General features: G+C 43.2%; 1 protein-coding gene across 1 annotated transcript; it reads left to right on the top strand.

Moving 5' to 3' along the window:
• Window positions 1–1,230: 1,230 nt before the first annotated feature.
• nop53 (NOP53 ribosome biogenesis factor) lies at window positions 1,231–8,745 on the top strand. Its single transcript, XM_048981062.1, has 12 exons — window positions 1,231–1,486; window positions 1,735–1,811; window positions 2,094–2,181; window positions 3,067–3,269; window positions 3,354–3,409; window positions 4,315–4,410; window positions 6,017–6,118; window positions 6,205–6,366; window positions 6,622–6,797; window positions 7,148–7,214; window positions 7,509–7,585; window positions 8,621–8,745. The coding sequence occupies exons 1-12, from the start codon at window positions 1,275–1,277 to the stop codon at window positions 8,679–8,681; spliced, it is 1,377 nt and encodes a 458-aa protein (XP_048837019.1). The 5' UTR covers window positions 1,231–1,274; the 3' UTR covers window positions 8,682–8,745.
• Window positions 8,746–13,164: the final 4,419 nt, after the last annotated feature.

The raw sequence follows: 13,164 nt of genomic DNA, 5'->3' as shown, positions 1-13,164 counted from the left end.
ACTTAAGAACTCAATTTGTTCACGACGGCTGGTCGTAAGTCAAGACTATTTTTCCCATAAGAAATAATGGAAATACCCATAATGGGTTAGGAACCTTCCAAAGCACCCCTTACCTAACCTTTTCATAATACAAAAGGTTTATAACGTGTAATTTACCACCAATAAACCAATAATTTTCCCAGTGTACTTACCATCGTTTATCCACACTACCTCGTCTAACTCTGTTGATAGTGACTTAGTAATTTGAGGTACACCTTTAGCAACACTAGCTTCCTTATACAAATCTTTACTTTGTAAGATCGTCGAGATGGTGGATTTCGGACATGCTATACATATTAGCGAGTCGGTCACACGATCGCCACTTTCATATTTCTGCACGATCTCCTTTTTGATTGTGAATGCTTTCTTTACGTTCTCTTCCATCCTTAGCTTCTCTCGTAGCTTTTTTGGGTGCATTTTGATAGCAATTAGTGAAATTAATTATATAAAGCTCTGCAGTGACCGAAATGACGCCCGCAAACAGGCATATCTGGGCTCAGACTGACGCTTACAGACGCCTCTCGGGCATCTTGGCTGTTTGCTTACAGCTACACAAGCGGACACACGTTTTGGCCTCGGGTGATTCGGGTAGTAACTCAAGACTTTGGTCGTAAATCAAACACTAAAATTTTGGTCATAACCCAAGTTGTTTGTATGTCGACCAGGGCGGTCGTAACTCAAGGGTCCACTGTAAACAAAACAGTCCCCTGCAGTCCAATGTAGCCCTTACCACTAAGGGAACTAAGATAAGTTGTCAACAGAGAGCAAAGAAAATGAGGGGATTTGTGTTGACCTCTAGAGAAGGCCATTCAGAGCTTTTGGGGTAGTAATGTAATGCATTCCTTGCGTTTTTTTGTTTGAGTTTAGTCCATAACCTTATAAATAGTACATGATATACACACATCCATAGAGATGATTTTCTACTCTCTTGCCAAATAAAAATACTGATCCAAGCTGTAACCGTTTTTATATACGACCTTCCTTGATTATAGTGCCACAGTGTTCAAACCACGATGGTTCCCGATATCGTGCTTTTTTGGTAAAAAAAATTACAATTGAAACACTGTATCTACTCTATGTATGTGAGATTGATTCCCTGTATGTGTGAATGTACTTAACCACATACAACTGATTCTAATTTTGAAACGTCTAAAGCCGGAAGGATTGGGCAATACACAACTCGCAGTTCTGTGACGTCATCCGACTGCGTCGTCGTTGTTGCTGCCCTTTTTAATATGGCGGCGGTAGCAGCAAAACGAATAAAACGCGTGGCTGCTGGGCAGCGTGGGTTTGTGCCGCTTAATCGCACTCGTGAACAGAATTCTTCGCGAATCGGAAAGAGAAAGCGTGTTAACAAGAATAAAAAGAAAAACTGGAACAAATACAGTGACATACAAGATGTCGAAGACTTTTTGGATGATGTGAGACTACAGGAGAAAGCCACAGGGTGAGTGTTTGTCCTAGACAACTGGTTAAAGGGTTTTTTAAAAGTCGTTTGTTATTAAACAGCCACACGTTTGTTTGAACTAGTCAATCAGGTAAAACTACTTGTTTATCTTGTTAAATCCGAGATTTGGTTACAGTCCATGCCACAGCTTGCTAACAGGCTGTGGTAGTGGCATATTAGAGACAGACATTATATCGCAGTGTATTGCATACTGAATTTTAAATTCAATGGTTATTTCTTTGTTCCAGAGGCCTGCTGTCAGAGAAGCCAGATGACAGCTTGTTTTTTGTGGACACTGGAGACCAGAAGAAAGTTACCCAGGAAGGCATGTTTCTATCTGAATATATAAGATACTCCTGTATATGAAAGGGATGCTGTCCCTGTAACCATGTTTAGACAAATCATGGAAACAGGTGGTTAGATGTTTGAGGTGTGGGTTTAGGCCCTTCGCGTTGGGCTGGCCGGAGGCAGTACTTCCCCAACAAACCTGCATTTACCTCTCCTGTGCTAAGCTTGATGTCAGTACTTCAGTATTTTTAAAAAATATCATAAATAGCCATTGCTAGTATTGTCATTATATTCTTAGTCTTATTGTTATGTTTTGCAGTCCCCGTGACAAAAAGGGGCAAATCATCGAAGCCCCTGAGGGTTGACCTGATCTTGCAGCATGACTCTCTCGTTCCTTCGCCCAAAGAGTAAGTATGAGCAGGTCTGAGGACAGTAGTCTAATTAAATGGCCTAGTTGAGCTATACCTTTAGCTCGATTTAACTGTGCATGTAAATGTACTGAGTGCGGTTGGGAGTTTACTCCTGCACGTACACGTTCACTTGGACCCAGAAACCTGTACGTGCTCTGCAGACAACTTTGACTTGTCTATATTTGTCATTGGGAGAATTTTTTCTTTTTCCAGTCATGTTTTCTGTCCATCAGCCTTAGGTAGCTAGTCAGAAGCAGAGGGGTTACCGCAAGTCAAAGTAGACTTATTAAAGTGAAGATTACTCTAGTTTAATTTTTCCATATATCGTCATGTATAAAAAATCCCCCAAAATAAACGCTGTATGCAGGCTACTTGATTACTATAAACCCATCCATATAATATAGTAGCCCTCCAAAACGCACAGTAAAAAACACGCTGCTTAAGTGAGAAAAGCACAAAGCCATGCGCCTTTTTGACTGAAGCGCATTGGAGAATTGACCCATATATCTCTAGTTCCTTTGTCTCCCTGTCCTTGTTAGTCCGTGCCCGATGATGATTCCATCCTTGCGCTCACAGTATTCCTGTGGGAATGTGAAGACGCTACATATATCCTGGTCACTGCCAAGTGGGCAGTGCCTGGGGAACTGAGGGTCACGGTGTCTCCCCTTTCTCCAGCTTGTGACTGACTTCCAGCAGTCACTCTGTGCTGTGGTTCAATGTCCGCGTTTTTGCCTTGTGTTTGCCTTCCGTGTCCATACAGGATAGGTACATCGGACTTGTCTATCAAAGATTTTTCAGCGTCTGGCGGGCACAGTAATATCGACATTTGACGCGCGGCGTCATCGTTAATTGTGGGTGTGAACTATGGCTCGTTCTCCACAGCATCTTGGCCCATCAGCAGCCGAATGCCAAGAAGCTCCGGCGCATTTCTCAGAGGATCGAGAAGCAGGTGGCTAAAGGGTTACAGCTGAGACGTCAGAAGCAGCTCCAGCGGAGGAAAGCAGGGGGCGCCACATCTCCCAGTGAGAAGAGTCTGCCTGATGATGACCCCAGCAGACCCTTCTACGATATATGGGGACAGGAAGGTGAGTGAGCTTGGTGGCGTGTGAGGGTAACATACCAGGGCATACTGAGTCTTCAGCTTTTGTCTTGTACCTTCTGACTGGCAGAGATGCTGTCTGGAGATGCCTTTTACCTGGAACAAACAAAAAAGAAGCCTGTGAAGGTGAGTGACATTTTTTTCTGGTCTTCAGTGTTTATTTTTGTTTACTGATATGTTGGGGCTATTAGTTTTAAACATTCGCTCTGCAGTAGCTAGGGTATATTCATCAACGGAGACGAGCACAGCAGATAGTCAGTCGTGCTACTACTGCTTCCCTGGAAAAACCTGTGCCAAAATACATGTACCCAATGGGATGAACAGGGTTAGGGGGATGAAACTGCAAAACTAACACCAATCAAAATGAGTTGAATTAATAACAGTGCCAGTGGCCAATAAGGTAATTATATGCATTTAAAATAAGAAATAATAATGCATTAATAAATTGTATCATAAACATCTCCTGTGGGTCTTTAGAGTCGGATAAGAATTGCGTCGTACCCGCTTCAATTTCGATATGCCGAAATTGCTTATTTGCCGAGAGTCTGGAGTAGCGATAGTCAAAACGATGCTTCATGAACCATGTGTTGTATTTTCTGACTCCACTGCAAATGAACTGTAACAATAAAAATTCTTCTGTTGCCCAAAACGTTGCTAATATCCTGTTGGATGGCTAGATGGACACTGCGTTAGTTCACAAACCCCCTCAGGGGCACCTCGGCTTTTGCATGTATTTGTTAAATTTAATCACCAGGTCATTCAATGTTTAATTAAATAATGTAGTGAAATATTTTGAGTATTGTTAGTGGTTCAGTCAACAAGTATGAATATGTTGGATGGCTACTGCAGAAAGGTTTTGGAATCTCTAAGTTAAAGTACTCCGACATAAGTCAGTTTTACACCAACATGAAGATCATTAAAGTGTAATTGTTGTTGCCGAAGACTTTTACGCAATGCTGCATATTTGTGTGTGTCATAATAAAAGTCCTTTCAGATTTAAAGCTACTTCTTTCGACTTGACTCCTTCTCAGCGTCCTGACAGGCTCAATGAGAAGCCTTCTTCTCTGCCAGCTGTGGAAATCATTGCCCCGGGAGGATCCTACAACCCGGACTTCTTTGACCATCAGGTACCGTCAGCTGCCCCCACGTCCGGTCAGACGCAGACATTTTCCTTATTTTTCAGGACCAAAGACAGGCTTCACCTGAGAATTGTGTGACTGGCCATGGTCACTGAAAGGGCCATATTAGCCCTCTGGAGTTGACGGCATCGTCGGTGATGCTGCTTATCTTTCTCATGTATTTCAGTTCATAACTCGCTGAAATCTTATTGTAGAAACATGAAAAAACGCTGATTTAAATCCGCAATTTGTCTTTTCAAAACGTCCATTGTCGGAAGTATTAGTTTTTAAAATTAGGTTAAATCGGCAAAAAAGTAAACCGTGTCACCTTTCAATGTTGCAACTACACCATTTAGTCATGTTCATGTAGCCAAGACTTTGGTGATCAGATATCTGGGATCTAAACAAACTGCCACCACTGCTTACTATGTACTTTTTATAATGTTTCTGCAAGTGTTCCAAACTGCAGTTCTATACTTTGATGTGAAATTACAAACTTCACATAAATCTGACATATTTACAAAGTACACTAAGATTAAGATGAGTTTAATGGAAAAACAAATATATAACAAATCATTTATTTGCCATGAATTAAGTTTATGATATTGAATGAAATGTGTGACCATGCCCCAGTCAGTGAAAGTGTGTTTCCTACCCTTGGGTCATACTGTTATTAGCTGAATTCTTTCCTCATACACACACACACACTTGTATAGGCAATATTAAATGTAAAAAATGACAAAGTGCAAAATCAAGTTGGTTCCCTAATTAACGACACCAGCACTAGAGACTGTGCTTAAGCTGAAGACGGTCTGTTACCAAACTCGGATATGTTACTAGACACGCATACAGTATGCTGACCCATTTGAGACAATCGTCCGAGTGTGTATGACGTAGCACGGCAGAAACCGCCTCTGCAAGCGAGTCTCCCCATGGCATTTAAGGCACTTTTGCCAGGAAATTCAGACCGTGATAAAAAAAAAACTAGGTATTTTCCACCTGTTTCTTTGAGGTTTTTTGTAAAAAGATAAGCTTGTCAGCACTCTCTGAAGCAATGTGACTACCACCAAATCTTATCTTTATACAGAAAAACATTTTTTCTTGACAACGTATACAAAGTTAAGGATATCGCTGTTAAAAAGTAACCAGAGGCAAACGCAGCGCAGTAAGTGTAGATGGATAACCATAGGTGCTTTCCCACCGAAGCTGAGGAGTCTAGTTCCGGGTTCTGAGTTCCAGGATGATCTCGACCACCCAGATAGACTAGGCAGGCTGGGGGGGCGGGGGGGGGGGGGCAACAGATGAATGGGTGACCTAGTTGCGCAAGCAGATGCGGGCCTTGAGTATGATGTGGTCTAGAGGCCTTAATGTTTAACATCGGTCTGACCATATAGATTGATTTGCTTTTCTGTGGAGGTAAACCACAGGGACCTGGCTTATTGATGAAGCGGCTCCTGTTAATTCAGTTGCCACTTTCTGCATTAATGCACCACAGGATCGGCTTCAGCAATAGACTCTGCTAAACACCCAGGTGTAGCTTTGGGATGCTGATTGGAGGGGTGAATCCAGCCTGATTCTGGGTTTGGGGCAAATGCCACGTGTGTGTTTTGTGTAGGCCTTGCTGCTCGAGGCTCATATGGTGGAGGAGAAGAAGCAGAAGGAGGCGCTGAAGCTGGCACAGCAGCTGGCTGTGCGCAAGGAAGACATCGCCACAGAGGTACTGCCACCCCCCCACTTCAGGCAATCCCCCTTCACACCATCCCTGCCCTCACCTGCCCCTGTCTCCCTCCACCATGCTTGCAGGAGACAGTCTTCCAGGAGCAAGTCGAAGGGCTGGTGGAAGAAGATGACGAGGAAGAGGACGAGCTCAAAGGGGAAGAGGAGCCAAAAGGCAGCGCACCAGCCGTGGGTCGGGGAAAAAAGACGGAGAGACAAAGGAAGCGGGAGAAGGCGGAGAAAGAGAAGGTGTGAAAATGTCATGGAAACCATGAAGCTGGTCTTCCACAAGCCTGTTTTAATGGGGCCCATTTCGCGTTTCCTTCCCCTTTGCCGCACCGGATCTTTTCCCATTGGTCATGCTACGTCTTTCTCAACCTGTACCTTTTAAGCAATTTTGTCAGGCCGTTAACAAAATAATCAGTCGTCGTTTTGCATACCAGATAACGGTGATCTGACTTTTGAGCTTTCCGACTGCATGTCTGCGTCTTCTCCCTCGAGCAGGAGAAGAAGAGGCGTGCTCAGAGGGAGCTGGTAGACCAGAGGCAGCAGCTGTTCCAGCTGCGCTCCATACGGGCCGAGCTGAAGGGGCGCGAGCAGCGCACCAGGCAGAAGCAGGCCCTGTATCAAGCCCAGAAGGAGGCACAGAAGTTCCTTCCCCAACGGCTCGGCAAGCTTAAGTCAGTCATCTCTGATTACCCCCGTTTTGCTTTCATTTTACAGCCTGCAAGCACAGTGATTTCTGTCTGAGGTCCTGGCCCTAGGGCAGGCATCAAGCCGATAGTCTCAGTGTCTGAATCCATGGTACTTAACATCCAGAAGTTGTCTTTAGATGGCTTTAAACCGGCATGGGTTGCAGCTTCCCCTTATCCTGGGCTGGCCTCTTTGCTTGGAGTAGACGGAGTAGACAGTCTGAATGCGGCTGATCCGATTTTGAATTTGGTTGCAGAGTCAGGATGCAACACATTGTTTATGAAACTTCAATGTTGAATGAAATCATGTGACTTGAGCTGCACTCGCTCTCTGTCAGGTTCCAGGCTCCAGATCTGGAGGTACAATTGAGTGATGAGCTTTCTGGCTCCTTACGCACCCTCAAGGTGAGTCGGCCGCGTCTCCAGCTCTGCTCTCACCTTGGACTGTAGCTGAGAGTCTGAAGACCCTTCTGCCTCGCATTGCGCTGTTCGTCTTACTCAGATTATTCTGGCTAACCAAAACTGAATGTTTTTTTTTGGTGTTACCTGCCAGATTCATGTTCTTTCCTGAAATATCTGAGTTGTATCGGTAATCCTAAGTCTGGCGTTAGAAATACATCCATCTAATTCGCTTGCTGTGTTTCATAACAACCCGTTTCTAAGCAGTCCCCTTTTTCTGTGTAATTCTGCTTTTTGTAGCCAGAGGGCAGCATCCTCAAAGACAGATTCAAGAGTCTCCAGAAGAGAAACATGATTGAGCCCAGAGAGAGAGCCAAGTGAGTAACCCTGGGCTGTTACTGGGCAACGATTTCTGACCGACTCGGGGATTGTCGTCTGCCATTCTCTCGAGCTACAGCATATGCTGGTTTTCTCTCTCCTCGTCATGTATCTTGATTTTATTTTAGACAGCATATCATCTAAGCAGACCCCAATATAGAACGTCTGAAACCTTTAGGGCTGTCGTTCAGGATTCCTGGATTTGCACACTTGAGCAGGTGTGGCATCACAGCCAGAGAGAGGCTTGTGCATTAATGATAACAAGCACTGATCTTGTTGTAATAAAACTTTACTGTCCTGTTTATGGGAGAATGTAATTACAGTACTCTAGGGGCTATTTCCAGATTGATTGATATCGGTAGTTAGGGGTGTGAGACCCCAGCCAAATGAAGATCAGTGAGCAAAATTTCTCACCCCAGCCTGCTCTAAAAAAAAGAGTAAATTTAACTCAGACATATCTACACATGAGACAAATTGATTCACGATTTGTTTACTAACATTGTGGATAGCTGTGTCAGTTTAATGACTGAAATTAAGGTTCTGTTTCTATAGCTGTATTTAGGAATTAGGTTGTACTGTGAGGATGCTACCTCACGACACAAAAGCTGCCGGATGAATTCCCAGGATTAGATCCAGCCCTTGATCTTTTGCGACCGAAATTGTTCTTGCGGAACATTCAGATTAATAACTTAAAATCGCTACCGATCCCACGTAAAAAAGTGCGCTGGCGGACTGGGAAGATGATTTAAAACCGCAGCCGTGTTTTGCAGCAATTCTGCTTGTACATGTGCTGGTATCACGGGGCACGTTTATCTGTAACGTAAAGGGACACGTTAGTCTTCATTCCACGCCATGCGGAACAGGGAACGTCACATTTTGGGTACGTGTTCATATATGAGGAGGATCTTTTGTCCTCTACATCTGTTGCATCCAAGATTAGACTGAACGTGCCTGAGACAAATCATTGTGGTTCATATCGAGTCTTGCCTGTCCAGTGTCGTGGCACTTCTGTAATTGTGAACACTATCGTGCAGGTTCGTGAGAAGAAACAAGCTGAAATACGTGGAGAAGAGAGCCTTCAAGGCCATCACGTGAAGGCGGCGGTCGGAGCAGGTCCCCATGCTGTCAAATGCCCTTGTCAATAAATGTCTTTCAAATAGATGTTGAGCAAGATTTTTTTTTTTTCCCCTTCCGTATGACGCCCTATTTAATTAAAAACCATCTGTTCATTACACTGTGGCCATCCATCTGATGGATGGATGTTCCAAATTATGATTTCAGGACCATCTCAGGTTTGATAGTTAACATGTCGATTTTCTTGCTTTTGTAGCTGTTGCTGAGTTTCGTTTTTCAATTGGCGATCTCAAAGTTGCAAATTTTTACGTTTTTATTTTATAAAATAATGTCAATCAATGTGTGTGGCACTGAATACAGGTCCGTTTTAGGTAAAGTCAAAGCAAATCCCGACGCTGTGACATAGGATAGTGCCAAGATTTTAATATTCGGCATGGGTCTTCGATATACATTGTGGCACTAAACTGAGACAGGCCCCATGCAGGCTCAGGCAGTGCTTCTCAAACTGGTCCTCGGGGACCCCCATCTGGTCCCTAAAATGTGTTTAGGAGGGAGCAAAAACGTGGACTGGCTGGCAGTTCCCAAGGACTGGGTTGAGAAATGATGCATTATGGGTTGTGTAGTTTTGATTCCTGCCCTTGCCACTTTATGTATAATTAGTGCCGGTTTCCTGCCACAGTGTCTTCACATGGCCTGTTTGTACGTGCATACCCTGTGACGAGCTGGCATCCAGCCTTGGGTTTTCCCTGCCCTGTGTCCTCTGCTTCTCAGATGAGGCTCCTCTGACAGGGACGTGGTACTGGAGAAATGTGTGTAGAAGACCGATAAGACGTTCCCCTGGGCAGGAGGGGGGGGGGGTGGTTTTGTTGTCCCTCAGCCGTACAAAAATAAATCCCACAGCAGTACTCCTCCAACAACTAAATAACCTGAAGGAATGTAAGTGTATGCAGGCCTCGTTTTAGCAGTTGAGTTCCGTTCCAATGACCAGGTCGCTAAGTGAAAATTGGGGCGGTCCAGGTGTGACTGACTGCTTACTACATTAATTCAGCTTTCCATTTACATTACATTTACAGTATTTGGCAGACGCCCTTAGCCAGAGCGACTTACATAAGTGCTTTAAGACGCTGCGATGAATTTTTCTGATACTAGCTCAATAAGGACCCAAGCTATGAATACCATCTATCTGAACACTGTGCAACAAAATTTTTTTTTCCCTTTTTTGTACACATACACACGGAAAAGAGCTGAGTAAGAATACAGAGTACTACTTGAGGTATTTCTGAAAAAGGAAAGTTTTGAGTTGTTGCTTTCCATACTCAATTGCTTTTATCCTTTGTGAAGTGAACTACATTCTACTTTAAGGATCCATTGTATGTCAGCTGTATGAGATTTAGTCGCAAATGCGTGCATTGTTCGAGAAATGGATTTTTTTACTGTCATATTTGCAGATGGTCTCTCACCACAGAGACTGCCTCTCTCGACTATTAACTGCTAGTTCTTTACAGGGTGGTAAACAGGCTGAGGACACATCTCAAGGTCCTTTCTTTTACAGGCAAAAAATTTTGTATATCCAGGACCAATGGCGTTAATGAATTCATTGATTAGGGAATTAACATTGTGAGGTATTAACAAAACACGGTGTGGTAGTCTAGCAAATACATGGGTATGTTGGATAGTAACTGTAATTAATGAGGTAACTGGAGGGTTTTTTAAGTTGATATATAGTAACATGATTTAAACACTATTTCCTTTGGTCGTGTAAGACTTCCGCCCTGTACTGTATTATCAATAAAAACAGTACACACATACAGATCATGTTTGCCAGTGCCATAGAAATTTAAAAACATGTACAGCACTTAATCACAAGGTGCCCAAAAGTAATCAAGTAAACATCTGCCTCCGTTAATCTGCTGTAATCACGACCAATTTTCCATGAATATTTATTGACATTTAAATCATACAGTGGATGTTTACAGTATATTTTGAGGCAAACATGTAGCTGCGTGCGACGCTCGGAAACAGACATGGTGGCCGTCATGAAAGTCATAGGTCTCACCTTCACTCGAGACTCTACAACCTTTCACAGGGCCCCATTTAATAAGGATTTCTCACTAACTGCTCTCACCCAAGGCTCCCATTGATGAGACTGAGGCCCAAAGCCACCCGGCGATGCTTACCACTGCCCTCGGCAAGCTCCACCTTAAATGGACTGAGGTGAAATTTCACAAATACGTGGAATGGCTGGAATAAAGAGACAGTTTTGGGATCTTCAGCGGTGTTCTAGCCATCCAACAAGATATTAGCAACTTTTTGTAAAATTAAAGAAATTCTTATTACTTTTTTAAAACTAATATTTGTATATATTCTATTTTTTATTAAGCAATTACACACTACCCCGATAAATACAGACACTCCTCTACTTATGAACTTTCAGACATACGAACAAAGAGGCCCGTTAGTCCAAATTGTGTTCATTGGGCTTCCGTTTCCCGTCTGCAACATAATTTTTTTTTCTCCTGTCGCTAATTCCATCTAGTGCGACTTCTGGCCGCTATTCTCGCCGCGCAGCAGCGTAGCGTGCGTACTCCCTGCATCCTAGTTTTTTGTACTTGCGTATACCCTTAAGTTGTTATTCAACATCATGTTATGAACATTTCAAGTTACGAACGGCCGTTCGGAACATCTCTCGTTCGTAAGTAGAGGAGTGTCTATAGCTTTTAACAGTGTCATCTTTGGCAGCCTGAGACTTACACAGCTCTGTGTGTGTTTCTGATAAATCCCAGAGACCCCGTACTGGGTACGCAGTTGGGGGGGGGGGTGGATTGGATTTTTAATAAATAGGTGATAAAATTGGAAAACCGTCATCCTAGGCCATTACAATATTTAAGAGAGTAATAATTTATATAGTAATGAATTCTCTTTTTTAAAAGCAATTTTCAAAATGACTGAGTGCAATCACACTTCGATAACTATAACTGTGGAGCCTACAGTATGATTTAATATACTGTCCATAATAAATCCTTTCTTTCATGTGAATGTAACATCCACGGAACTGTCTACTATAGCAATAAAGGCAACATTTGAATAAAAGTGTTATCCTATCTAGTCAACAACTTTGATTTGATGGTTGCACTTTAATGTTTTTGGTGTGATGTTTTCCTGAGGTCCTTAAAAACAGGAATGTTCTTCTAAATATATACCATAAACATCTACGTTCACCTGCTCTCAGTGAGTTATCGTGTGAGTTATCGGTTGCCATGTGACAAGAGAAACTGAGCTGTTTGAAATGAGCCAATGTATAAATGAATAGCTTAGATTTGTATCTGTGAAATAGTTACTATGTAATATGGTTCTTCGAGAAAGTCTAGTTTTAACTCGGTGCTCAGTAATCAGTGAGTGTTCTCAGCTATACAGGAAAAGCAAAAGTCCCTCGTTGACTGGTAGTCTCCTTAGAAATGTGACGTTTAAAATTCCTGGTATCGCAGCAGGAACCTGACCGTGATACAGAATCCACTTATGTAGTTCACTGAGTTGAGGAGCCATTACTTAAATCCTTAACCGCCCTGTCAACATACATGCACACCTACATGCAACGAAACTATGCCAAAATGCTACCTAGTCAAACTGACGAACCTCTAGGCTTTTTAAAGACACTCACGGTCTTGTCCCTCCAGCAGATATTGGATATTCTCATCTTCGGAAAATGAAGCTAAAATAATGGTTTCCCAGCATGCTCGGGCTTGTTGGTATGAGTCTGAATAAGATGGCCCTCTAGTTGGATTTTTGAGTTCTGCAAGCAATGAATCTCATCTTGCTGTTCTCCTGTGTGCATGTGGTGGGAGAGATTTCCCTCACTGACCTTCCTTGCATCTCAGCGGTGAGGATTATCTGCCTCCGAATGTACACATGTCCTACTTCTCTGTCTTGCTCACAAACTGCTCTTTCCCTAGGCAGAGAATATTGCGTGAGTTGATCGAACTAAGGGATCCAATTTTGACCTCTCATGGAAAGAAAGGGAAAAAAAACAATAAGTGAATTGCTCTCCTCAACTGCTATCCTATTCTTGCCTCCAGCACTGCACATCCAGGCTGACAAGATGGTTCCACCAGGCCGTGGGTGGAGGTCTCCTCGTTATTGGACCCGTTGGTGGTGGGATGGTTGTTGATTCCAGCACATTAGCTTAATCTTTAATTATGTTTGAGGGACAATGATGGGATTCTCTCTGCTCGCTGTACGTTAACAAAGCTGATTCGGGTTTAATCCACAATGCAATACCGTCTTTACCTAAGAACCATCCCCTAACCGCTGTCCGGCTCTTCCTGCAGCCTTGTGCACGCAAGCTTTTTCCATGACCTGAAGAAGAGCCGAGGCTTTGTTCGTTACTGAGCATGCTCTGTTTCTGCTCTATCTCCTGTCTGACTCGTTCAAGCACAAAGAGACCTGTTTCACACAACTTACTTAGACTTTCTTGTCCCCATCGGGGAAAACCTTTTCCACATAACTG

Source organism: Brienomyrus brachyistius, chromosome 17, assembly GCF_023856365.1.
Source record: "Brienomyrus brachyistius isolate T26 chromosome 17, BBRACH_0.4, whole genome shotgun sequence".
Classification (NCBI taxonomy): domain Eukaryota; kingdom Metazoa; phylum Chordata; class Actinopteri; order Osteoglossiformes; family Mormyridae; genus Brienomyrus; species Brienomyrus brachyistius.
Note: the sequence above shows the minus strand (reverse complement) of the source record. Positions and strands in the feature narration are given on the sequence as shown.